This window comes from Sabethes cyaneus, chromosome 3 (genome assembly GCF_943734655.1).
Source record: "Sabethes cyaneus chromosome 3, idSabCyanKW18_F2, whole genome shotgun sequence".
Taxonomy (NCBI): domain Eukaryota; kingdom Metazoa; phylum Arthropoda; class Insecta; order Diptera; family Culicidae; genus Sabethes; species Sabethes cyaneus.
Window position 1 is genome coordinate 9092172 of NC_071355.1, and position 24794 is coordinate 9116965.

A 24794-nucleotide genomic window follows, 5' to 3' on the forward strand; every position below is an offset into this window, starting at 1 on the left:
CTCCTCTCAGCTAATTTCGCTAAAGCCCTATTTATGCGGAAATATTAAACTAATGTTAAGTAATAAAAGAAAATTTTCTGAAATATTTTGAGTAACACAAGGCATGGTTGGATTATGAGATACGCATTTTTAGACAGAGAATAAATAATTGATCAGGAGCAGGATCGGTTTGAAGCAAGTTGTCATACGTAGCTCGCTTCACAGTTCACAGTTTGAAGGGTTCTTGCAAATCAATCTGCGCTTGCAGCGATGCGATGTTCGGTGGTGGCTTCAGGAAACAATTTACCTAACAGTCCGTTGATATCGGCATTCACCGTAAAAGAGTATTCTCAAGTTTGCAAAAACACACATGGAGGCGCTTGATGTTTGTTTCAGTTGGCCGTGATGAAATAGATGAGGGAATACGAAAACCTAACGCTAGCAAAAAGAAACACGTCCAGCATATATTCGAGGATCTGTTACGAAGCTAGCACACGCAATCCCGAGTGTTACTGAAGTGTTAAAAACCGGCGACTAAAAGACAACATCGAATTGGGTAGCGGTTGCTTTATTGAGAGTGCAGTTTATTTCATCAGGCACGGCAGTAGCGTACCGACTCAAATAAACTATGTAGCATTTTTGAAATGCGGCATGCAGTGTGGTTCAGCTTTGAGACATGCCTGTTTGGAATGCTTGAGAACTGAAAAACGCGAGTTCAATAAAATTTGACAAAAAGTTATGCGTGAAAAGCTGGCTTTTCTGCAGCATGCGATACCTATAATATCGGATGAAAAAGCATCGATATCCGATAATATCGATTGGTTAAATATCGATACCAGATACTCGATATATCGAATGAAAATATCGCACATCCCTACTCTCCTGGAGTAATTATTCAACAATACTGAATCCCAACATGGCCGGAAAAATGGCGTCCCTGTGAGGATACGGATACCTTCGATCCGGCCATGGAAAACTGGAAAAAATCAAAGTTTGTCGCTAAGAAGTCTGTACTGCACCTTACTAAGAACGTTGGCCAAAAGGGCACGCCAGGACACTGAGGACTCTGAGCTATTGTGCTAATCTTACTTTAACGGTGTATATAATAAAAATTTAATTTCTAACAACTCTTTACATGAAGAGTGTGTTTCGATTGAATCAAAATTGCGGAAGTCCCAAATTCTGCGCACAAAACCATGTAACTTCCAAAATTCACGTAAGTGTAGGGGTTGAATACCCCAGAGACAAAATATCGCTTATCCCAGCATCCTAACATATCTGGCGCCATGCGCCATTTCGGTAGAGTTACGTTGCGTTACCGTCGCGAGAAACGATATGAACCGTTTGGTGCATCATCGTATCGGCAATCATCGGTAACGTCTAGATTACGACCGCATTCAACTGCCTGACTGCTGATCACAATCAGTCGTCTGCAGTTGGTTAACAAGTAAGACTTGAGCAATTCTTTGTGGCTGTAAATTAGACTTCGCGCAGTAAAAAATAATGTAAATTCCAAAACTCGCGTGAAAAAAGTTGTCAAAAAAAAAACAAATAAAAAGTCACTACAGTGTATATAGATGATTTGAAGTTTATATATGCGTTATTCAACGCGAAGTGCTCAAACCACGTGTAATCGATCTGCGCGAATTTGAATCAAATTTGAGCAGCTTATTTATTTTGGGCCAAACAGTAAAAATTCTGTGTTTGTTTTCAGGTGTTTTTACATAAAAATCACTGATCACTACAAGCTCACGGAGTGCAACCACGAGCAGTCTACCTAAGCTAAGCTAAACTAAAAATCACTGATCACTACCGATCCCAAGATGCTATATTTGGAACAAACTTTAGCGCAAAGTTTCTTGACAACTGTTAAGAACTGTTGTGGTAGTATATAAAAGGTACTTTTGATTTACTATTTTTTATCTTTAATTAACAGTCCACCCAAATTTGGTCTTTTCTTGGTCGCTTCACCCGGAATAACCCCGGAACTAAAGATATCATTATCTGAAAGCGTCTATTTAATAGAAACGTAAACTAATTATTTTCCCTTTTCTCAATGACCATTTTTTTGCCACTCACATTCATTTACAAAAACGATTCGAGCGCAGGATCATCAACCGTTTTAGCATCCCATTAGGTGGGATGTAAGGTTCTCATTCTTGAATGAATGTTAGAAATTCCCTTCACGTCTCAGTTTACTATCGAACATTTAATGTTTTTAACGACGAGGCCGTTTGCGAGTATAATGGTGCTCTGTCCTACACTAGCATTAATTACACTACTAATGTAAACAACCTTCTTCGCACTGGAATACCAATTTATGTTACAATAGAAACAGGATGGGAGGTTCTTGCCTGATGTGCATAAAATTGCCGAGAGGCAATAAACTGTCGCACACCTGGTAATTATTTCAATCAGTGAAGGAACCAGCTGACTGATAGTTGACTCGGGCATAAAATTTTATTGCGTTTGTTTTGATTTGTGTGAGAGTTCGATTAATACCTAGCTAACGTAGTAGAGTAACTAAGTTATGCATTATTTACAAAGCTTGATTACTGAGTAATTAACTCAACGTCAAGTCAATCGACACCCACCCGGCTAATTAGGGATTCTGATTCCGTACCGCCGAAAACAAACAACAACGTTAGCAAAGTTGCAAGTCAATCAGTCGGTGGCTTCCGCTTAGCCTATACGTTCCCAGTTCAGTTCAGGCACGATCTCAGGAAGCTCTCGACGACGACGCACAATGGAAACCATTATTCGATTTCCCAGCAACCGCAGAAGCCTGGCATTTCGTATAAACACTTTGCCGCTTACATTATCCAAATAGAACTTCCGGATCCCGGCCAAACCCGGGACCCGCTCGGTCGCCCAGGTACGCAAACGAAACCACACCGCGCGAGCGTGTGTGTGTTTGTATGTATGTAAATGCTAGTGAATGCATGCAATTCGTGGTTTTATCCGCTCGAGCGCCCGGTCCAAAGGACCGGCAAGATGTAAATTTCCCTCCTCCCATCTGCACTGTTTACAACCTCAACTCCGTTAGTCTCGTGTTGAGACTGGCCTAATCTCTTCGTTCGACTACCCAGTTTGCCAATTCAATTTCCTGGCTAGATATTGTTGTTGTTGTTGTTACCGTCGTCGTCGCCATTCTCGGAGGAGGCCACCACCATTCGACGGCTCGCGCAACACGATGCGAACAAAACGAAAAAATGAAGTTAAGTTGAAAAGGATACTTACCCAGCACATCCAGATCTATCCTACAGTTTTTCGTCGGTGACTTCTGGAAATCCACCCGGCATCTGCGGAAGAGGGATGAGAACGAGGAAAATGAGAGTGGAAGTAAAGTATAACATTTGGCGTAATTGAAAGGAAATTAGTTTAGATGGGATCACTCCATGCAAATAAGTTATTTTTAATGCTGCGTCGGCAGATCCGGCGTAATCCTCCGCTGGGAACTGCCCAGGGGATCAATTATATTCGCCTTTTTTATGGCAAAAAATGGGCAATAAAATAAAGTTGTTCCTTCGGTAGGGTAGTTCAGTTGCAACTACATTTGTCTTGCATTGTTTGGGGAATTTAAAAAAAAAACAACCAAAGCCGGAAAACCGCTAATGGAAGTTTTATTTTTATTTTTGCTGTTAAACGATATATAACTTTTCTATGTGCATTTTGCCAGAAAAACGAAACAGAAAACTTTTCCTCTAAATTAACCCATTGTTTTGGAAGTGTACGGCATAAACTTGTAGAGTACGCTTTCGGTTGTCGTTCGAAAGGATTAACTTTATTTTTGACAATACATGTACTAGGTTATCGCGTACATTAAGGGTTTTAGCGAGAGAGAAAAAAGCACATTACTAAAATAATCGATAACACTCCGGTTGGCCTATTGAAATTCATGGGATCTACTTTGACTTCCGCAGCCGGCGGACATTAGTCACGGCGGGAAAATTTTTACCCGCCAGCTCTGCCTGCCAGCAAGTTTATTACCTCGTCATTCGAACAAACGACCGGGTATAAATCTGGAGATTAGTGCGAAAACAGGTTTGCTCGGCTTAGCTAGTAGACCACCGAAAAAGGGAGCAAGGAAGACATGGTTGGAATTATGAACAGCTACAACAGCCGCTCTCGGTCGAGCCTCTGTGCAACTAGGCTCGCAGCCGACTTTCGATAGGACATCGTATTTCAAATTTAGCACCTGCATTGGAACCAAGGCTAGGCACACAGCCGAAGGGGTAGCAGTGGGTGGGTCGGAAAAGGTATCGGTAGAAGTTTTGCGGCCGTACCACAGTTATAAATGGGAAATCAATTACGAAACGATCCTTTGGTTAGATCGAAGCTTAGTCCGTGGCGCGCCGGCAACGACAGTATGGGGCGCCTTTTGGGAAGTGTGAAATACCGCTGCTCTGGGGCTTAGCATTGTCAAAATTAGATTACGTGGAATTTTGGGGAGAAGTTAAATGCAGTAAAATGGATGCTACTGGTTTCGTTAAATTTATTCACCAGCATGGCTTTGCTCGTTATGGTGTGCTTATCCCATTGAAAGTTGGTGGTTTTGAAATCCGAATTGTAAACAACTTATTATAACTTTGGAACATTAGGATTCTAGCTTTCTAGGAAAGATTTTATTAATACCATTTTTAACGATTAACACGAGTAAGCAAATACTCTACTATATTCCTGTCCTGTCAATAACCGATACTACATACAATTTTTGTATGCATCGATTAGTATAGAAAATATAATAGAAATGGGTCAAATCTCCGGAAATTTTGTTTATTTCGATTATAGAAAAAAGTGATAGAGACTTTCGATCCAAACAAGTTAGAAACTATTTCGTTTGATTGAACCAAGACAAAATTGATATCCTGAAAGTAAAAAAATCTGTAAAAGGGCAAAACTACCCTATCCTCCAACGGATTGTGTTGTTTGACAATTGAACCTAGATCGACTTGATGTCTTGAATGTAAACTGTTACCGGAAGAGGGCGTTTACTGCGGCCTCCCACAAGCCACCGCAATGCACTATGGTCCAGAAAGCCAAATTAGGTGGAAAAAATTGTTTACTCTGTAGTCGTTGATTATAGACTATTTACGTGTTAGCAACAAAATCTCGATTTAGGATGCCGCTTTTTTGGCATGAACTATTTTAGGGTGACCCTTAAATTAACCAAGATCCAGAAATTATCATATCTCCCAAACGAAACAAGATAGAGCGATATTCACTTCAGCAATTTTATAGCTTGAAGTATTTTCAGTAATATTTCAGAAGACGAAATCCCTCCATCTCGAACCGTTTCCATATTAGGGCGATTTTCCTGTGTCAAGTTAGGGTGACCCTGCTATTTTGCGATTTTTCACCATAACTTTTTTATTTTGCATTTCTCGCAAAACACTTCCTCAGATGACTTTTGAGGCTCAACAAGACGCAACTTTTGGTGAAAAAAGCAATTAGCTATCTACTTTACTTCTACACTTATATTAAATTTTGTGTTAAAAATAGGCCGTTTTCAAATGTTAGTATCTTAGAAAGATGCAAGCAGAATTAAAATCGGTTGATTGCGTTTGAAAGATCATGATTTTTTGTGCATAATATCAAAAACCGGAGGGTGGATTTTTGTCTACCTTAAATAAATCAACTTTGAATATGTGGCGTTTTAACAGATTTAAGTATATAAAAGTAAACGAGTTGTGCCATAACTCCGGAAGGCCTTGACTGTCCTTGATTAAACTTGGCGTACATGTTTTTTGACATAAGAAAATCAGCACAGGGGGTTGACAAAAGTGGGGTGGTCGCTAAAAAGGGGAGAGGGACGTACAAATATGTAAAAGTGTAAAAGTGGTTTTCTTGTATTTAGACCGTTATAAGTTTTGTGAGTGGTCCAAATCTAAAAGAGAACGTATAAACTTAACCTCGTGTTTGTTGATTTGAACTTTATAATGAGGTTAGACATTAAAAAACGGTAGACTTTCCAATAAACAGAGGGAATGGTAGACAAAGTAATGAAATCATATGTGTTTCATAGTATGATGCAGTGGAATTAACGAATGAGAAATTTAAATAGCTTTCTACCCTCGACGGGAATTTCCGTGATTCGCACCTCCACTTTCATCAGAGGCCACCATCCTTTTGTCTTTCAGCCACTTGTACATCTATTTTCGATAAGGTTGAAAGTCTCAGGCGAGCGAGTGTGAAAGCATCCAAAGCTTAGTCCACTGACGCAAGCCTACGACAAACTGTACTGCTGGTACTGTGTGCATACATTCTGCTACTTACACACTCGCGAGTGTAAAGCCTCATAGCAACTTTCTGCTCATCCCGCCCGCGAATCCAAAGCTCACGGGCTATCCTTAGGTCATGAGCACAAGCGGTACACTAGGATGTATGGATATGGATTTTACTTTACTTCTTTTCTTCTTCATTTTACACCCTCGCTTACACACGCGGGTAAGTGTGCGGGCCATTGCGAGCGATGATAGGTATCAACTGCTGGATTGCAATTGCAATGGCGAGCGTAAGCAACGACCGTGGCTGATAACTAAATAGCAAAGCATAGCAAAGCCTAGGTGCTACATTCCATTATCGAAACTTGATCTTCTGTTCTTTTTATACGACAGACTTCGTAGCCAGCTGCAGGACAATTGCAAGGCCAGTTGCTACGATCCTATTGACTCTAACAGCCTCTCCCAGCCAAGATTCGAACATATGACGAGTGGCTTATTAGCATCATACCACGAGGCCAACTGGGAGGTGATAACTAAATACACTATGGCAAAAATATGTCGCAGTGCATGAGAATATCAGAAAAGAAATCCGAAAGAAATGCTCATGCATGTGTGTTCGTTAGAAGAAAATCGTGAGAGAAAATTGGACCACACGAATGCGGGCTTCACAACACTATATTTCAGTTTGCAAATTCTCATAATACAAAAAACAAAGCTTTTTTCCTCATTTAGACATATCTACCCCTCCGCCTGATTAGCTCTCCTCGGTCAGCGGCCCTTTTGTCTACAGCAACTTGTACGTCTCTCCGAAGATAATGAAAGAGAAACAAAGCCTTCCTAATATTGTTCAATTCCTTAGTTGTGACCCTCCCATCTTTTCACACGCTCTTCATCTTATCTCCCAGCCACTTGTAGAACTTCTAACGGTCCAAATGCAAAATATTATTATTATAATTATTCTATATTTGAGAGGTTTTCAGCCTGTGACTGGTTCGCCCCTTAATGAAAGATGATCGCAGCCACTTTTACATATTTGGACTCCCCCCACCCTTTTTTAGCGGCCACCCTCTTTTTATCAACCCCCTGTGCTGATTCACTTGTATCAAGAAACATGTACGCCAAGTTTGCTGAAGAACAGTCAATGCGTTCCGGAGTTATGGCGCAACTCGTTTACTTTTATATACTTAAATCTGTTAGACAAAAATCCACCCTCCAATTTTTTGATATTATGCACAAAAAATCATGATCTTTCAAACGCAATCAACCGATTTTAATTCTGCTTGCATCTTTCTAAGATACTAACATTTGAAAACGGCCTATTTATATCACAAAATTTAATGTAAGTGTAGAAGTAAAGTAGATAGCCAATTTCTTTTTTCACCAAAAGTTAACACAGTTTGCAAGTTTTGTTTTGAATTTTCATTCGTTTAATAGTCGTGGTAATCATGAACGCAAAACGGGAACTTATGATAATTTTGTTTCTGACAAATTTTAGACCGCGTGATATTTTAAAGAAGTTGAAGCCGTTCGGAATAAACGAAAGATTCATCTATTGTACCATCAGGCGATACGAGGAAATCGGTTCTAGGAAAATAGTCGCCAAACCGTGCCGTAAACGCACTGCTAGGACACCGGAAACCATCAAACGAGTAAGAGAGCGTCTTCGAGGGTTTCGAAAAATGATCTCCGATCCGGCTGCACGATATGCCTGAAAAGTATAAGGTTGCAAGAGACGAAAGATGTTGGGCAGTTGCTCAAGCAGCGATTGTGGAATTCTGTCTTCGGACGAAAAAATGTTCCTGCTACAGGATTACAACACTCTGGACAACTTTCTGATATTCCTTGGGACAAACTGGCTGTTCAAAGGTTCCCGAATGTTTCCAGGGTGCTGGTATGGAGAAGTTTCTCCAATCGATAATGTTTTGAAAAACCATTTTTGTCCCATCGCTTAAAAAACATTACAAGAATGCACTATTCTACTTCCAACCAGACTCTGCACCGTCTTACGAGGCGAAAGCTACACAGCCCAAGTAACAATTTGGGTTTTATTACACTCGTATGATGGCATTGAAGACCCAAATTGGTCATGAAAACCATTATAAGAGTACAATAAAACTCACATTGTTGCTTGGAATGCTTGGAGTGTGAAAATTTTCCGAATTTTATTTCCTTGAAAGAGTGGCCTGTCTCTTCGCCTGATTTGTATCCCTTCGACTTCAATGCATGGGGTTCCTCTTCGGTTGGGTACTCTTATGCATGGGGTTAAGTGCTAGGCAAACCAGGGAGCACCAAAGGATTGGCAGTGGATACTTTCAAGCAACATTTGGAACAGATTTTAGGTGAAATGTCTCAGGTTATCGTGCATGCCAGCTTTAACGCTTTTTAACAACGATTGCGACTGGTAATTAAATCAAAGTGAGAAAGATTTGAATTGGACTGCTTTGAGGCAAATGTTATGGATATACAGTAATGTTCCATTAAATTATACAGTAATGTTCCGATTTTGTCAGCTCCTGATTTTGTCTACCCCCGATTTAATCAGCTTTTTATCCCGATTTTGTCAGCCTATAAATTTTGTTTGACTTTTGTGCTTTTAAACATGATTTATAAAACTTTTCAGCCTGCTTGAAACTATTCTGATTCTCTGGGGAGAGTTTCTGAATAAAATGATGCTTTCCTGCGAGTGATTCGGGGTCAAAATTAGGATATTTTTCTAGTAAAAGTTCTACAATTCTTAAACAAGTAAAGATAGAGGTATACTATATTCAGCAATGTTATGTATTTTTACTATTTGTACAACTATGTAGAACAGAAAAAAGTCATACAACTACTACAGAAGCAGCTGAAAGGTTACCGTCTTCAGCAAAATTTCATGTAATAATGTGCTATAAAACTTTGCAGAACACATCAATGTGTTATATTGAAACTGAAGAAAAATATATTTTTTATTGCACTTTTAGGGGGAAAAATTTGAATTTGCGCTGAATATAGATAGAACTTTTAATTTTAAGAAGCTCTTCCAAAGGTTCCATAAATCTAAAACAAAGTTTTCCGGCTCAAAGCTAATGCGCACCAAGAAAGGCTCTGGAACAGCGTGCTGTGCCCGGTTCATTGAGCTTTCGGAGGACCAGTTGAGGGTTAAAGTTTAATTTTTAGTAGAAGTCTTTCAATGGTAGATGGGACTTGCACTCACGCTCTTTCGGTTACTGGCCGTACCCTTATATTAAGTAGTCTAATACCTAGTTTTGTTTTTTTCTCCCAATTCTATCATTCCACACCCGCACACTCCCGGCGACGATAGTATTTTTGCATGACTGCTCTTTGCTTCTGCCGCCTACTCGGTCAGTGCGGTAGAAACAGGCAGTCTGTTGCCGACGTTGCTTTGGCTGTCCGGCGTCGCTGTATTGCTGTTTTAAAGTGTTGTATGGGTGAAGCTAACCTCACTTCTTTGACGTTCATCGATCGTTTGTTTACATGGACTTAGAAGATGCATTGAAATCAGTAACAAGAAGATGAAACGCGTATAAATGTGAAAACTCTACTGGATAAAACCCTTTTTTCCATATGTGGACTCATCACTGCGACCAGTATAGTTGATCTATTGTGATATCGCCCGGGTGTTTGCTGTATGATCCGCACTGCATTTCTTTTTGATACAATTGCTATTGAATGAGCGATCTGCTTATTAAATTTTATGCGTGCTTGTGTGTATTGGGGTTTACCCTCCCTTCAAAGCTTGATCTACTTTACCCACTTTTTCCTAGCTGCCAGTCCTATCGCATATTATAGCCGTCCCTGGCGAGAACTAATTCGTACCTCTGATTAGTACACTTAACTATAGGAGGAACATTTGCACTGTCAAGAGGTTTCAGAGGGTAAACTGAACTGCTTAGGAGCTTCTGATGGCTTCGGCTGCTGGCTTCAGACTTATCTAACCAATCGACAACTCTCAGTTAAATTGGGCTCTACTGAGTCGTACGGCTTTTGCAGTCGATCTGGAGTCCCGCAAGGAAGCAATCTAGGCCCATTACTGTTCATAATATTTTTTTAATGACGTCTGCTCGGTGATCTCATCGGGCTGCAAGCTACTATACGCTGATGATCTAAAGATGTTTCTCTCTGTACGATCTGTTGAGGACTGCAAACTATTACAAGGCTCTATCAACCAATTTACAAACTGGTGTCGTTTAAACAACCTGACCATCAGTACTTCCAAATGCTCAGTCATCACCTTCACACGAAGCAAAACACCTATTGCGTACAATTACACAATCGACAAGTCTTGTCTTGAGCGGGTCAAAGTTGTTAGAGACCTAGGAGTGGAGCTGGATACTAGAATGACCTTCAACAACCATTACTCAGACATTATTTCAAAGGCGAATCGCAATCTGGGTTTTATCATGCGTGTGGCTAAAGATTTCCGCGACCCATATTGTTTGCGAGCTCTTTACTTTTCCCTAGTACGCTCCATTCTTGAGACTGCTTCTGTGGTATGGAGTCCGTTCACGGACATTTGGTCAACAAGAATGGAAGCAGTGCAACGCATATTTATAAGGCACGCATTAAGACATCTCCCGTGGTCGGACCATCAAAATCTCCCACCCTATGAGGACCGTTGTAAACTGCTGAATGTGGAAACCCTATGTAAAAGGAGAGACGTATCCAGAGCCGTCTTCGTTGCCCAACCTTTGAAACGGGAGGTCGACGCTCCAGAACTTCTACGTATGGTTGATGTAAATGTTATGCCTCGACCGCTTAGATCTCGAGGATTTCTACGGCCTGCCTTTCACCGTACAAGTTACGGACTACATGAACCAATTCACGCGATGTGTTGTTTATTCAATGAGGTGTATGAACATTTTGACTTTACAATATCGACGAATACTGTTAAGAATAGGATAAGAAATAGTGTGACTTGATGTGAATTTTATGTCTCTATGTTTGATTAAGTTTGTGTACCAATGTTATTGTTATTACTAAAAGATAATGGGTTTTTATGCCGATTTGAGAATGGGATTAAATCTCAACTCAAATAGGCTTTTCCCATCCACAGTTTAAATCTTCATTTAGACATTAGTTCCGATGAAGTAAGAAAATAAAATAAAATAAAAAATAAAATAAATATAGAATTCAGCATGAAGGTAGGGTAAATGGAGGGGCCTGAGAATAAGCCCATGCTAAAGTCACTTGACATCGAATGGCTTGATTCTACTAAGATTCGAACCCACGACCACTCGCTTGTCAAAGCAGACTCTTTAACCTTGCGGCTACGGATAAAACCCTACAAATACAAGCTGCTCCGCAACATGCATAACAGAGGGTGTTAATGTGCAAGTAGAATGTGTAAGACGATGATCCAGCCGGTTAGCGAATCTTGCGAATTGTTCGCTGGTCATTTTTTTTCGTGTTTGCCGGTGGCTGTACCACACAGTCTTACGTTAAAATAGCTGCGTTGGGTGTCCTTAATGGTGCTGTTGATCCGGATTTTTGTTGAAATCACTCCCAATATGGTCATTGATGGCACCAAGAAGTTGAAGAGCTCCTATTCACCTCTGGTTCCACTTGTGTTCCGGATACTATTGTCAAATAGTCAAATTGTTACTAAATCGTTTGAGCCAAAGAGGCTTTCAATATTGTGGAAACTATCCTACTTGTTTCCTCTATTCAATAAAGGAGAAAAATAAGACGTAACGAACTACAGAGACGTTACCAGACTTTTTGCTGGATCAAACCTGTTTGAAATCATCATTGGCTTTTAATTCTGAACAGCACCAAATACCAGACAGTCTAGACTAGCTGTAAAAACTAGATGGGTCCTTCTTTGATGACTAATTTGATGGATTTCACCAGTAACTGCATCTCACAGATGGATGCTGGAACTCCAATTGAGGATATTCAGACCGCTTTCGACACAGTGGATCATCGAATACTCTTGCGCAAGCTTAGCAAACTGGATGCATTAGATAGACTGACCTTAGGGTTGAGCTCATATTTTTCAGACCGAGCTTTAGTTTCACAGTTTCATGGAGCATTCAGTAAGGCACAAGGCAGTAATCTGGAACTTTTACTATTCGCCTTGTACCTCAACGACAGTGTTATTCTGCTGGTTTCTGGATGCGCACTGGTATATGCCGACAATCGAAAGATCTATGTCGTTGTGAAATCTTACGATGATTGCTACCGATTGCAAGCACTGTTGAACACTTTAATTAACTGGTGAAATAGAAACACTTGTTAAATGTGTGGTTATAGCATTTCACCACTGAAATGTACCCTTTTCATTTGATTACCGGATAAACGAAACTATTCTCAGACGCGTCCAAAATGGAGGCTCACAAGCGACACCAAACTTCACTTTGTCCGACCAGCCTGGAACGAGGTCTGACGACTGCGTTTATGCGTCCGAATAACGACCAAACAACGATAGCGAAATGCTGTGGAATGTGGTTTGTGAGTGTGTGAGGACGTCTAGTACGACGAGTAGCCCAAGACCAAGTACAGTGGAGTTCTTGATACGTTAAGAGTCACCTCGGCACTATGCTGGTAGAAGAATACGTTCAACCAAGATCGTCGACTCTCAGTAAAATGCAGGCAATGTCTCTTTTAGCATGTTTTTTAACCAAGCTGGCGTTCCACAAGGAAGCAACTTCGAACCGCTTTTGTTTTCCTTATTTTTTAACGACGTTTGTGCTGTACTTCCATGAGGATCTAGATTGATGTCTGTTGATGATTTTAAAATGTTCGTGCTGGTCAAATCTATACGTAATTAAAGACTTGGGAGTGCTTTTTGATACGGGCCTTTGTTTTCGGGAACACTACTTATATGTAAAACCAAAAGTTTCATAGTCTCCAAAGAATTTAAAGATCCATATTTCTTATGTGCTCTGTACTTCTCTATTGTACGTTCTATACTAGAGTATGCGCTGTTTGGAGTCCTTACACTGGATTTCCCTTGCAGCACACTTTTAGTTGAGAAAACTTATTTACGACTGAAATTGGTTCTAACTCAGTTGTCACAACTGCCTCATAACAACTGTGCTAGTAGGATTTGGTCCTCCAGGCTGGAAAAAATACTAACCAAATTCTTACGGAATGCTTCGAGATTTCTACCCTGGTGAATCCCTTTAGAACTTCCGTCGTCTCAAGACCACTGCATCCTTCTCAGCATTGAAACTTTCGGCCATAGAAGAAATATTGAAAGAGTTCTGTTCATCAGGCAAGTTTTAGTGGGCGAATTGGACACTCCGAACATCCTCGCTCAAACTAATTTTAATGCCACTCCACGTGCTTTTCGAGGCATATTCAACAAAATTTAAGAAAATGAAAAAAATCTATTCAACTTCAAAGCTAGGGAAATGCAAAACACAAACCCGCCCTGATGGATTTATTTAATTCCAACTGAAACATAAATTCCCGCCACAAAACACCGTGCATTCTATCACCGATTTCGCTGATCGCCCACTAAACCTCATCGCATCGCCCAGAATCGGCCAGGAATAAACTTTACGGTCACTATCTTCAATCAGAAGCTTTAGAATAATAAATCTTCCTGTGGAGTCATCCTGTGGATAGAGACCGTGCCGTGAACCGTCTGCATGCAAAAAGGAGTTTTAGCGTAGCACCATAGCACATACGATGGAGCGTACCATAAAGGAAACACGGTTTCGATTAAACAGACGCTCGTTAGGGCCGGCCTGCCGGCTGGCTAGTAGGGCGAAGTATGCCCTTCCGGGCGCGGCGGTAAGTGGGAACGTTCTCAACCCATCCGAGTGGTGGGTATTCGGGTTATGCTTCGATAAAAACTAAATACGGAAAAAGGTTTTTCGCTAGAGTTCAGCAGTGGAAGGTGGAACGCATCGAATTGAATATTTATGCCGAAAAGGTTGGTTGAAGACGATTTCCTAGACGTCCGGATGCCGAAAGGAAATAGACGGCGGGATTATTTTGACAACCATAATGATAATATTGTTTCGAGATTTCTACGAATTTTGACAAAGTGGTATCGGAATCAAAAATTTATGGTACTATTTTCCTTTTAGGAAAATGTTTGCAGTTTATTTGTTGCCTCTTCCAATGGTAGTTCAGTTCATGTTTCATCACTGTATTTAGTAGCGTTAACAAAATACCTTTTGAAACTGCATGCAACCAATACATAAACCAAGAAACATAAATGTTTCCTCACGGTCGCAACGATTCCGTAACTTTTACGACTACGTCGGACCAACCGAAGCTATTCGCTCACTCACTCACCAGGGTGAAATGCATTTTTAAAGCTACCGAACTGCAGTTTACTTGACACGTCATTAAACCCTGAGCCAACCTAATCCCCGTGAACACATTTTACTGTGCCGTGGCTCGAGACGGCGGGCGTCGATTAGCGATCTGATAAAGTCGAAGTTGCCGGGCAAACTCGGTCCGAGTTCGATCGTTCGAGTGCCCCACCCACCACCATCATCATCCCATCCGAGTTAATCCTCGCTATAAATTTGCCTATCAAAGCAGGCCTCGGGTCGTAAAGCCTGCTGATATGGGACCCGTGCCATTAGGAAGTGAAGTGTAAACTCGGCATTTATTCTGTGGAAAGGAAAACCTTTCCCTAGAAGTTACTCGACTGACTGCTTACTTTCGTATGTGCGTGTGAGTGTGTGTGTGTGTGGGGGAGGGGGAGGTGCAGACGGCGGAAGGCGTAAATTTTCCACTTTACTTAGTCGGCGAAAAGTAAGCTAATGGTTGTTAAAAATGATATTTTGCAAACCCGATTGCTCCTGGCGAACGGCTCCTCCGACAGATGTCGGTGGAGGTCGATGGAAAAATATTCAAATTTCGTAGAGATTTTATGGCTTTCCAGTGGTTCTGACTTTTGGCGGCAGCAGCAGCTGCTGCTGCTGCTGTTTGCTGAGCCGATGAACTCCAGGACTTTAAAAGCAACACCACGTCGACAGTGTTCTCAGTTTGCATATCAAACGACGTAATCATACGGTTCTGGTGGACCACAAATTAGCGCACATATGCATGACATCGTTTCACCCTTGCTTGAGTGAACGGGCGAAACGGGATGGAACGGAACAGTGAGTCAGTGGTTTAAAGGGTGGCCTGGTTCGGGTGGGGGAAGCCCAGAATAGGCATCAGCGAAAGCATTTGGTCGGGAGCACGACGTTGCCACAGCAAAGCCCGGGCACAATCCGACAGATATATACGTAAGCATCAGGGTGCGTAAATAAAATCCTTCATTTTACCGGCTGCGGTTGGCGAAATGTCATCCGGCTTGATGGTATCCGGTTGCTAAGCCGCCGCCCCGTGATCCGAGCAGGATTCGTCGTCGTTCGTTTTGAAGTGTTTTGTTGAATGGCAATTTTTTGATGGTGGTGAAGCCAAAACATTTTATTTTTAGATTTGACTTTTATTTTTATTTTCACGGATATATGTGTTTTCCTGTCGTGATTGCAAGGTGACAGACTGTGGCGTACCCAGGCTAGGGCACACTGGGACACGTGCCCCACCTTCTCTGTAAAATTTAATGTTAAACAAAGTAATTTCTGAGGGGGCTCTCTAGCCGCAAAGCCATTCGATGTCAAAGTGAAACTCAAAAGTTATAAAAGTCTTTGCCAAGCTACTACTAACAAAACAAAAAAAAGTTTGTTCCAATACGTTGTGTAGTTTCTGAGAAAAAAGTACATAAAATTTGCAAATCGTGGTTTTCCAGGAGCGACGTTTTATTCCGCCGAAGTTGTTCCACGCCGCACTGGAATGCTTATGTGTTTGATCGTTTTTCGGCCACTTCTCGTGGTCGGATCATTACCATTGGTTCAATTCCAAACACAATTTCAAGTGTCTAATTTATACCTAAATCAATTTATTTAAGCCCAATTTCAAATTTAATTTCAGGTCCAAGTCTAATTTCAACTTCGAGCTTTAGTCCAGCTTGTCGAGTTCCAATTCAAATTCAATTAAAAACCAATTCTCGGGTAATTTTTCAAATAGACCTATTTGACAATGAGAGATTCTCTTCGCGTCTCCTCTCTTCTGCTTTTCACGGCTACATAAATGCTCAGAAAAGAAAATTTTCAAAACATTTAGCTAACTAGTGGCTCCGGCAACCAATTCATACAGAGCTGATGTGTTAAAATGCATTAATAACGCCGTAAAAAGCGGATGAGAGGAAACACGATTAGAATCTCTCATCGTCACATAGAAAGAAAAGTCGAAAAAATAATGAATTTTCATGGCTCATGGATTTATTGGCCCTGAATTACAGCTGAAAAACTCGGTTTTGGATAGATTACTGGCTAATAATAAAAATATCGTCGGCCTCTGTTCAAAATTTGATCCTGCCAACATGTCTGAAAAATCGCTTGTATCTTGTAAACATTTGCAAAAGTTGCTGGTGCTTGTCATTGTCACGAAAAAAGATTTATGCTGCACTCAACGTGAATGTTGAAAACTTATGAATAGCATGTTAAAATAATTTTATGAGTTTAAAAGTCTTCTGGGTGTAGAAGAACGTTGATGTTTCGAAGTTCATTTATGTATTACTAGCTGACCCGACAAACTTCGTATTGCCACAAATTAACCTGTGTTGTACATAAATCATGAATCTCGGATGATCTTTGTCACAATCTCAAGTTTTGCAAGTTTCTGAGCAATTCAATCTTAGATGATTCATTTTGGCAGTTACGTAACTATGAAAACATCCCAGGTAACCAATAAGTATTACCAATGCTATTCAAATGTAGGCCAATAAGCATTTAAGTCGCCTTAAATGCTACTTAAATGCTATTTTAGCAAAATATACAGCTACTTTACTGATAACCTTCTTATAGTGCTGACAAGGCTAATTTACAGCTAATTACCTACACGAAGAATTTGAATACAATTTTCGATGCCAATTTACAAGACCTATGCAGTCAAAAAGCTAACATACAATATCATGCAGTGTAAAATGCCAGATACGCTGATTTGCTGCTTACGTTCAGACTTATTAGTTACCTGGAATGGGTAGTTTAAAGATCTAAAGAGAAGAGGGGTCTCAATTCACCATAGAAAAAAAACTTGCCTCCAAAACCACTTACATGTCAAATTTGGTTCCATTTGCTTGTTTAGTTCTCGAGTTATGAGGAAATTTGTTTTTCATTTGTATAGGAGCCCCCCCCCCCTCCTAAAGTGGGGAGGGATCCTAATTCACCATAGAAAATATTCTTGCTTAAAAAACACCCACATGCTAAATTTGGTTCCATTTGCTTGATTAGTTCTAGAGTTATGAGGAAATTTGTATTTCGTTTGTATGGGAGCCCCCCCCTCCTAAAAAGGTAAGAAGTCCTAATTCATCATGGAAAAAATGGTTGCCTCCAAAAACACCCACATGCCAAATATGGTTCCATTTGCTTGATTAGTTCTCGAGTTATGCCCCCCCTCCTGAAGCCCCCCTCCTAAAGGGGAGAGGAGTTATAATTCCCCTTATAAAGAGGGAAGGGGTCTCAATTTATCATAGAATCAATTCTTGTCACCGAAAACACCCACATGCCAAATTTTGTTCTATTTGCTTGATTAGTTCTCGAGTTATGCAGAAATTTGTGTTTCATTTGTATGGAAGCCCCCCCCCCTCTTAGTGGGGAGAGGGGTCTCTAACCATCACTAAAACCTTTCCTGGCCCCAAAAATCTCTACATGCAATTTTTCACGCCGATTGGTTCAGTAGTTTTCGATTCTATAAGGAACATACGGATAGACAGACAGACACACAGTGGTTGGAAACCTTAAAAACCTGGCCAAAACCTCCAAAATCGAAAGTTATCACTCATGACATATTCTGACATAATTGCACGTAGAATAGGTCATTTTATCATATCCTGTAATATCAACTATCGATAATGTAGATTTGTGGTTTGGCGTACTGTCAAACGTCAATGTATGAGAGACTCTTCGCTAGTGCGGCTTGCATACGTTTTGTGGCTCTTGGCAATAACGCATTTGGTTCGTTATCACATTTTCAACAAACAATCAACCAAAATGGATAACGTTTCTGAAGGTATGTAGTTCATTAGCGTTATATGGGAATTCAGTTTTTTTGGTTATATATATACTTTTACAACGCTTAAAGTTTCCTTCGCAAATGCTAGTTTTTTCAATTAGCGCGCGCAATAAATTGGGATTTACTTTTTGTGCCGCGAGGTGCCGTCGAATGTTATATGTTTTTGTAAGCGTCAGATTGTAACGGTTCGAAGGGTGTGTAGCTTTTTTGCAACTATTTGCAACTCCACGAGAAAATGGAGATTTAGTGTTGACGCGCAATTGTAGGCGAAATCGGACGTGTGAGCTGTTGATGCTCCAAACAACCTATGCTAGTTTTTAACTTGTTTTCTTGCTATTATCCGTTCTTTACAAATAAATCGTTGATGGTGCAGAGCAAAGCCTAGGGGATAACCGTCTTTAAACACTACCCTTCTTTATCGACAGACTTCGCGAGTACAGGACAAGTTCGGGGCTAGTTCAATGATCCTACTGACTCTAATAGCACCTGATCGTTCTTAATGTGACAGATTATTAATAATTACTTTTACGATTCATTTTATAGCTTCTGCAAATCAACGAATGGATGAGGGAAACTGGCAGCAGGGCAATACTAATGACGAAAATACTGCAAGACGTATTATTGAACATTGGAAAGTGTCCGCACAAAATCTGGAGCTTGGGAATCGCGCAAAATGAATATAAAGCATCAAGGAAATATACTAGTGAGAAGATAATGGAACAACACTCCGATTAATATTATTTTTTAAAGTAATGTTGCATAACCTAATAGAATATAGAATTTTGCGATTTTAATAGGGCAAACAAGGCGATTTTAAATTTGATTTGTTATTTAATTCAATTTTGTTTCTTGAAAAAGGGACCAAAAAACGTGCTGAGCCAGATATAAACTAAAAAGGACTAAAAGATACAAAAGTGGTCCGACATATTGGTCAGCCATTAATATTTTGAGTTTTATTGATCAACGACCTGAAAGTCACCTTTAGATGAAATTTACATCAAAAACTTTAAAATCCGCCATTTTGGGTCAGCCATTTTGAATTTCACATTTTCAATACAATTTTTGAAATCAGCAGCCCGAAAAACATGGAATCTCATCATCTTCAGGTTTTGGCCAAGAATTTTAAATTTCCGACCACTGTGAGACAGACAGACAGAAATCCTTTTTTATAGGTATAGATTCAATATCCGATAGCGCTTTTGCCTGTTTTTCGAAATTGATAAATCATCACTACTCATCGCGATGAGTCAAAATGTGAACTATTCGTGTTTGATTGGCATCATTAGCGATCAATTCATGCATGAAAAAGAGTGGGTAGTAATTCGTTTTTCTCTCACTCTCATAAAATAATTCTCGGCTAGAAAAGCATTGCCAGAGAATTTGACGTTATGGAATCACCTTTCAGAGTGTTTCGAACCGAATCAGTACTTTTATCGATGAATAGCAACATTGAGCAATGCAATCGAAAGTATGTAAACAATTGCATACAACTAATTGACTGAAGTTTTTGGAGCGTCTTAGTAGAATACGAAACCTAAAATTAAAAAAGAAGAAAACTTATCCAATTTAATTCTACTATGTGTTGAAGTGATACGAATTTCAAATTGATTAATGAACAACCCTAACTTGCATTTACTATTATATTAATAAACTTTAACAAACCTTTGTATTGATTGCTATTGTGCTTATTATTAGATAAAAGGTGAGGGAACAAATAGATTTACGAGTCAGTTGAATTTGTATAGCCAATCCGTGCGTTTGCTTTTAATCAGTGCGATCCGAAATTATCCCGTCTTACAAATGTATATTTAAAGGAATGTATATTTTAGGTTTTATGCAACTAATTGTAAAGCAACGAATTAAACACCCAAAATCCCATTTTCGGATCAGACAGCCACTAATTCTTCCTCACTTTGAGAATGGCTGAATTTTATCCCTATTTTGAATATTTCGTCAACCCCTTTTTCATATAAGACATCAGCTTTCATTGAATACTTGCATTTTGTGGATACAATCGGACGAAAGATAGGGTTGTTTGCTTACTATTTTAATTCAGGACATTCAGGACATCAAATTGGGTTAGGTTTATAGCGGTTCTAAGAAATTTTGTTAGGCCGAGAGGACTTTATCACGTTTTCTCGTGTACTTCCCAAACACAGGTATCAAATTAGTTTAAGTCTGAACGTCGTGTAAGAATCTTCGACCTGTTGGGACGAGGGGTTTTGTCACTTTTTTTCTTGAAATCTTGAAATCACAGTACACAGAAGGTGTATTTAGCTGTCATCCTTGCTCGTGAAGCAAGGCGATCACGAAGAAAATGTAAGGGGATATTTGACCTTTGAGGCTTCAATTTCTTTAATTTTCAGACATTCATGATTGAAAAAGAAAATATAGCAGAAACCACATAAATGCTGCATCTATTTATGAGACGATCGGTATCTAAACCATGGAAATCCATTAATAATTAGCAGCGCTATTAGTGTTCAAAATCTTTCATATTTCCGTGACGCTCGCATTTTTTGTTTTTTTTTTTTTTTTTGAATGAGACCTTGTCCCAAATCTTGCTGTAAGACGTAGCCCTATGTCAAAAAAGTGGAAAAGTAAAAGCCGGAAAAGAAAAAGATGACGAGTGGAAGAGAAAAGCAGAAAGAATTGAAAAAAAATGAGAGAGAAAATGAGGTTAAACTGGACTGGACAGTTGACTGACTGAAATGTGGAGTGCGCAGAGTTGCGAATCGTGCGCAGAATTAGACGCGTTTACAGTAGAGGAAAAATTGGCCAAAAAAGGAAGAAAAACGGGATAGAAAAGGATGAAAGGGGTAACGGAAAGAAATATGGGAACGGGAGAATGAAAATAAAATGGGAACAATATGGATGTAGAATACAAAAGGGATAAAACGGAAAAGAAAAACAGAACCTAACAGAAAAGAAGGAAAAGCTGGACATAAGAGTAAAAAAAAATGAAAGAGATTAACGAAAGAAAAACGAACGACAAACGAACAAAAAACGGGATAGAAAAGGAGACGACTGAAAACTGAAAAAGAAAGAGGAAAAACGGAACAGAGAAAATTTTGGACTCAACGAAAGGGCAAAAAACGGTAACAGGACAAGAAGAGAAATGGAACTGAGAAAGAGGAAACAGCGGGCAGATAAGAGGAAAAACGAGAGAGAAAAGAGGAAGTACGAGACGAGAAACGAAATACGGAACTATGCTGAGAAACCAAAAGGGAATAGAAGAATAGTGAGTTGTTCAATAGTATTGCTGAACAAGCGACCGAGAAAATTTTGCGAATGATGGATGCAGATATTTCGCCCTCTAAGTTAGATTCGAGTTACGAAGCTAGTTTAATAAGCCAGTCGTCGTATGTTAGAATCTCGACTAGGCGGTGCTGCCAGATAGTGTCAGTAGGATTTTTGCACTAGCCCCGTTACTGTCCTGTACTCTCATAACCGGCTGCGAAGTCTGTCGATCAAGAAGGTTCAAGTCATAGAAAGACGTTTAAGCCCACAGCTTTGCTTTTTTTGGATGCAGATATTTATAACAACCGCGCTATATTTTCATACCGAGTGGAAGTTGTTTAACATTCTCTTTTTACCCCCTTCATTGATGATGAATTAGCACCAGGAACAATACATTGGTATGCTTGTTCAATGAGATCGCTGAACCAACGCAATTGTCGTGCTGAGCCTTTTTACTCATCAGTTTCGTAGCTAAATGAAATCGAATGTCAACGGTATATGCAGTATGTAGTAAGTTGTTCAGCAACATCCCTGAACAACAAAAATCATGAACGAGTGATGAAAACGTTTTTCTCCGGTTGAATTTTGTTACCTGTCCTAGGAACAGGTTGAACATGCGGACGAGTCGCCGCTGAGAAAAATTTAAAAAAAAGACGATAGAGGCAACGAGAACAACGGGAATAAAGGTCAAATGAGATATAAAAGAAGAAATATGGCACAAAAACGACCAAAAGGACAGAATTAAAAAACGGGAGGTAAAAAAGGAAACCCGGAAAGGAAAGAGGAAAAAGGGAGCGAAAAACACAATCGACAGACAGAAAAGATAGAAAAACGGGGCATCAAAAAGACAAAAAGACGAAAAAAGAGACAGAGAGGAGATAAAATGAGTTGAAATGACTGAAAGTAAGAAAAAAAGCAACAGAAAACGAAGAAAAATAGAATAATGCAACAGGATGTTTTCTGGGATAGAAAAATGTAAAACGAAAGAAAAAAGGAAGTAGAAAAGTAAATAAGCAGAACTGAAATAAGGTAAAATATGTGAGAGAACGAGACGAAACATGTTAATTTTAAATTTAAGCAAAATTTCGTGTCTAATTGTGGCGGTCAATGTCAAGTTCAATTGCATGTCCAATTTAACCTTAATTTTTTATTTTTTATTCTATTTTGAGTTCAATATAAATTTTAAACTATGTTTGCAAAGTCAATTTCAAGTACAATTTGAATTCCAATTTCAAATCTAATTTCGAATGTAATTCCAAGTCTCATCTAAAGTCCAATTTAAATCAATTTTATGACTAATTTCAATTTTAATTTTATTTCAATTTCAATGCAATGCTCCGATATTTTCAGCTCCCAATTTTGTCTATCCCCGATTTCGTCTACCTCCGATTTTATCAGTTTTTTATCCCGATTTTATCAGCGTATAAATTTTATTCTACTTTTGTACTTTTAAACATGATTTATTAAACTTTTCAGTCTACATAAAACTATTCGGATTCCCTGGGGAGAGTTTTTGAATAAAATGATGCCTTTGTTGCGCGTAATTCGGTGACAAAAATTTTAAATTAAAAAAGTTCCACACTTCCTAAACAAGTAAAGATAAAGGTATACTATGTTCAGTAATGTTGTGTATTTTCACTATTTATACAGCTTTGTAAAACATGAAAAAGTCATACAACAACTACAAAAACAGCCAAAATAGAAAAACTGATTTAAATGATTTTTCATCTATGAGAAATAGGTTTTTCTAGCTTTGCTGAAGAGATAGAAGGATACTGTTTTCAGCAAAAATTTTTATAATAATATGCTATAAAACTTTGCAGAACACATCAATGTGTTATGTTAAACTAGAACTTTTAATTTTAAGAAATTCTTCCCAAGGTTCCATAAACCTAAAACCAAGTTTTTCCGCTCAACTCTAATGCGCACCAAAAAAGGTTCTGAGCAGTGTGCTTTACCTGGTTGATTAGATTGTGTTGAATTTTCGGTTGTTAATTGATTGAGGGTTAAAATTTAATTTTTAGTAGAAGTCCCCGATATTGCAAGGTTTTAAGTCTTGACCTCTGAAAGAATTATGGAAAAAAAATTCCCCTTTTTGTCAGTTTCCCCATTTTGTCAGTTCAAAATTCAACATGGGGCTGCCAAAATCGGAACATTACTGTATTAATTTCAAGTCCAATTTGGCTAGGATTTTTGAGATAAATAAATTATAAAAATCAAACGTTTTTCCAGACCAAAACATTCTTCTGAAATTTCGGTGGCCCATCTTTTGTTTATATGTCTGGGTACGCTAATGGTGGCAGGAATGATGCTTTTTATTGCATTTTATTCACCAGAAACTAGTGAGTAATAAATGTCACCGACAGTTTTAAGTTTGTCGATTTTGTATCACACTCACCTGTACAGGCCGGCGTCGTCCTGTTTGATATTCTTTATCCGAAGCGCTGGTGGGTTCGTTTCGTAGTAGAAGTACGCCTTCGACTTGAGTACTGCCTCGTCCGACCAGTGAATTGCCTGTTGCAGGCTTTTTCCCCGGGCGTCGAATCTGCAAATCAAACGAAAAAGAAAGAAAAAACCGAAACGATCAGTGATATGATAGGCTAAAAGAAAACTGCATGCAAAAAGGCTGGTGGGCTGGGAGGGGGACGAATTGAGTGCTAATATCAAAGTTCGGATAGAGTTAGGCGGCAGTGGGAACGAACGCGGAACCCGTACCGATTCCGGACCAGAAGTCGAATGGAGAGATTGAAAAAGGTCTATAATGAAAACCTTCTTCAATAAAGTTAGCAAGTTGATTACTAACGTAAACAGTGACGGTGGATGTTTGACTCGATGTGCAGGAAATTGCGAGCAGTGTATGTTTATGGTTGAGACTTTGCTCTCCATTCTCGACGTTCGACAGTGAAAAAAAGAAGAAAATCTGTGTATATTTGCGGTGAAACTTCTGCTTCCGGAAATTGAAGAGCATGAGATAGCTAACTCAAAGCTAGTGAATATTTTAAAAACAACATACACGTTCTTCCTGTAGCAAATAGAGTTTTATCTGTTTGATTTGGGTTTTTTCCAGAAAAGCTTTCCCACCCACCGTCATCAAAAGCTTCACCGGTTTCGTCCGAATAACCGAAACCCAACCCTTTACCGGCGAGGCGAGTACACGGGGAATGATTTTTGCTACCATTTCTACCATTAGCAGCTCGGATTTTCCAAGAATACTAATCAGCCGGAAGAGCTCCGCATTTCTGAAAATTTAATCGACTTCTAATATTCAGCTGACGACGACATTCCATCAGCCGTAAATTCCCCCCGTGACGGAGCGTGATTTTA

The 24794-nt window shown here is 39.5% G+C and overlaps 1 protein-coding gene across 1 annotated transcript in view; it reads right to left on the reverse strand.

Annotated features, from left to right (window-relative positions):
- LOC128739256 (neural cell adhesion molecule 2) overlaps nucleotides 1–24794 on the reverse strand; it is a 148829-nt gene that overhangs the window by 88221 nt on the left and 35814 nt on the right. Inside the window, exons 4-5 of the mRNA XM_053834733.1 lie at nucleotides 23869–24015; nucleotides 3220–3281 (exon numbers count right to left, since the gene is read on the reverse strand). Of these exons, the coding sequence (XP_053690708.1) occupies nucleotides 3220–3281; nucleotides 23869–24015 (209 nt within the window). The remainder of the gene's footprint in view (nucleotides 1–3219; nucleotides 3282–23868; nucleotides 24016–24794) is intronic.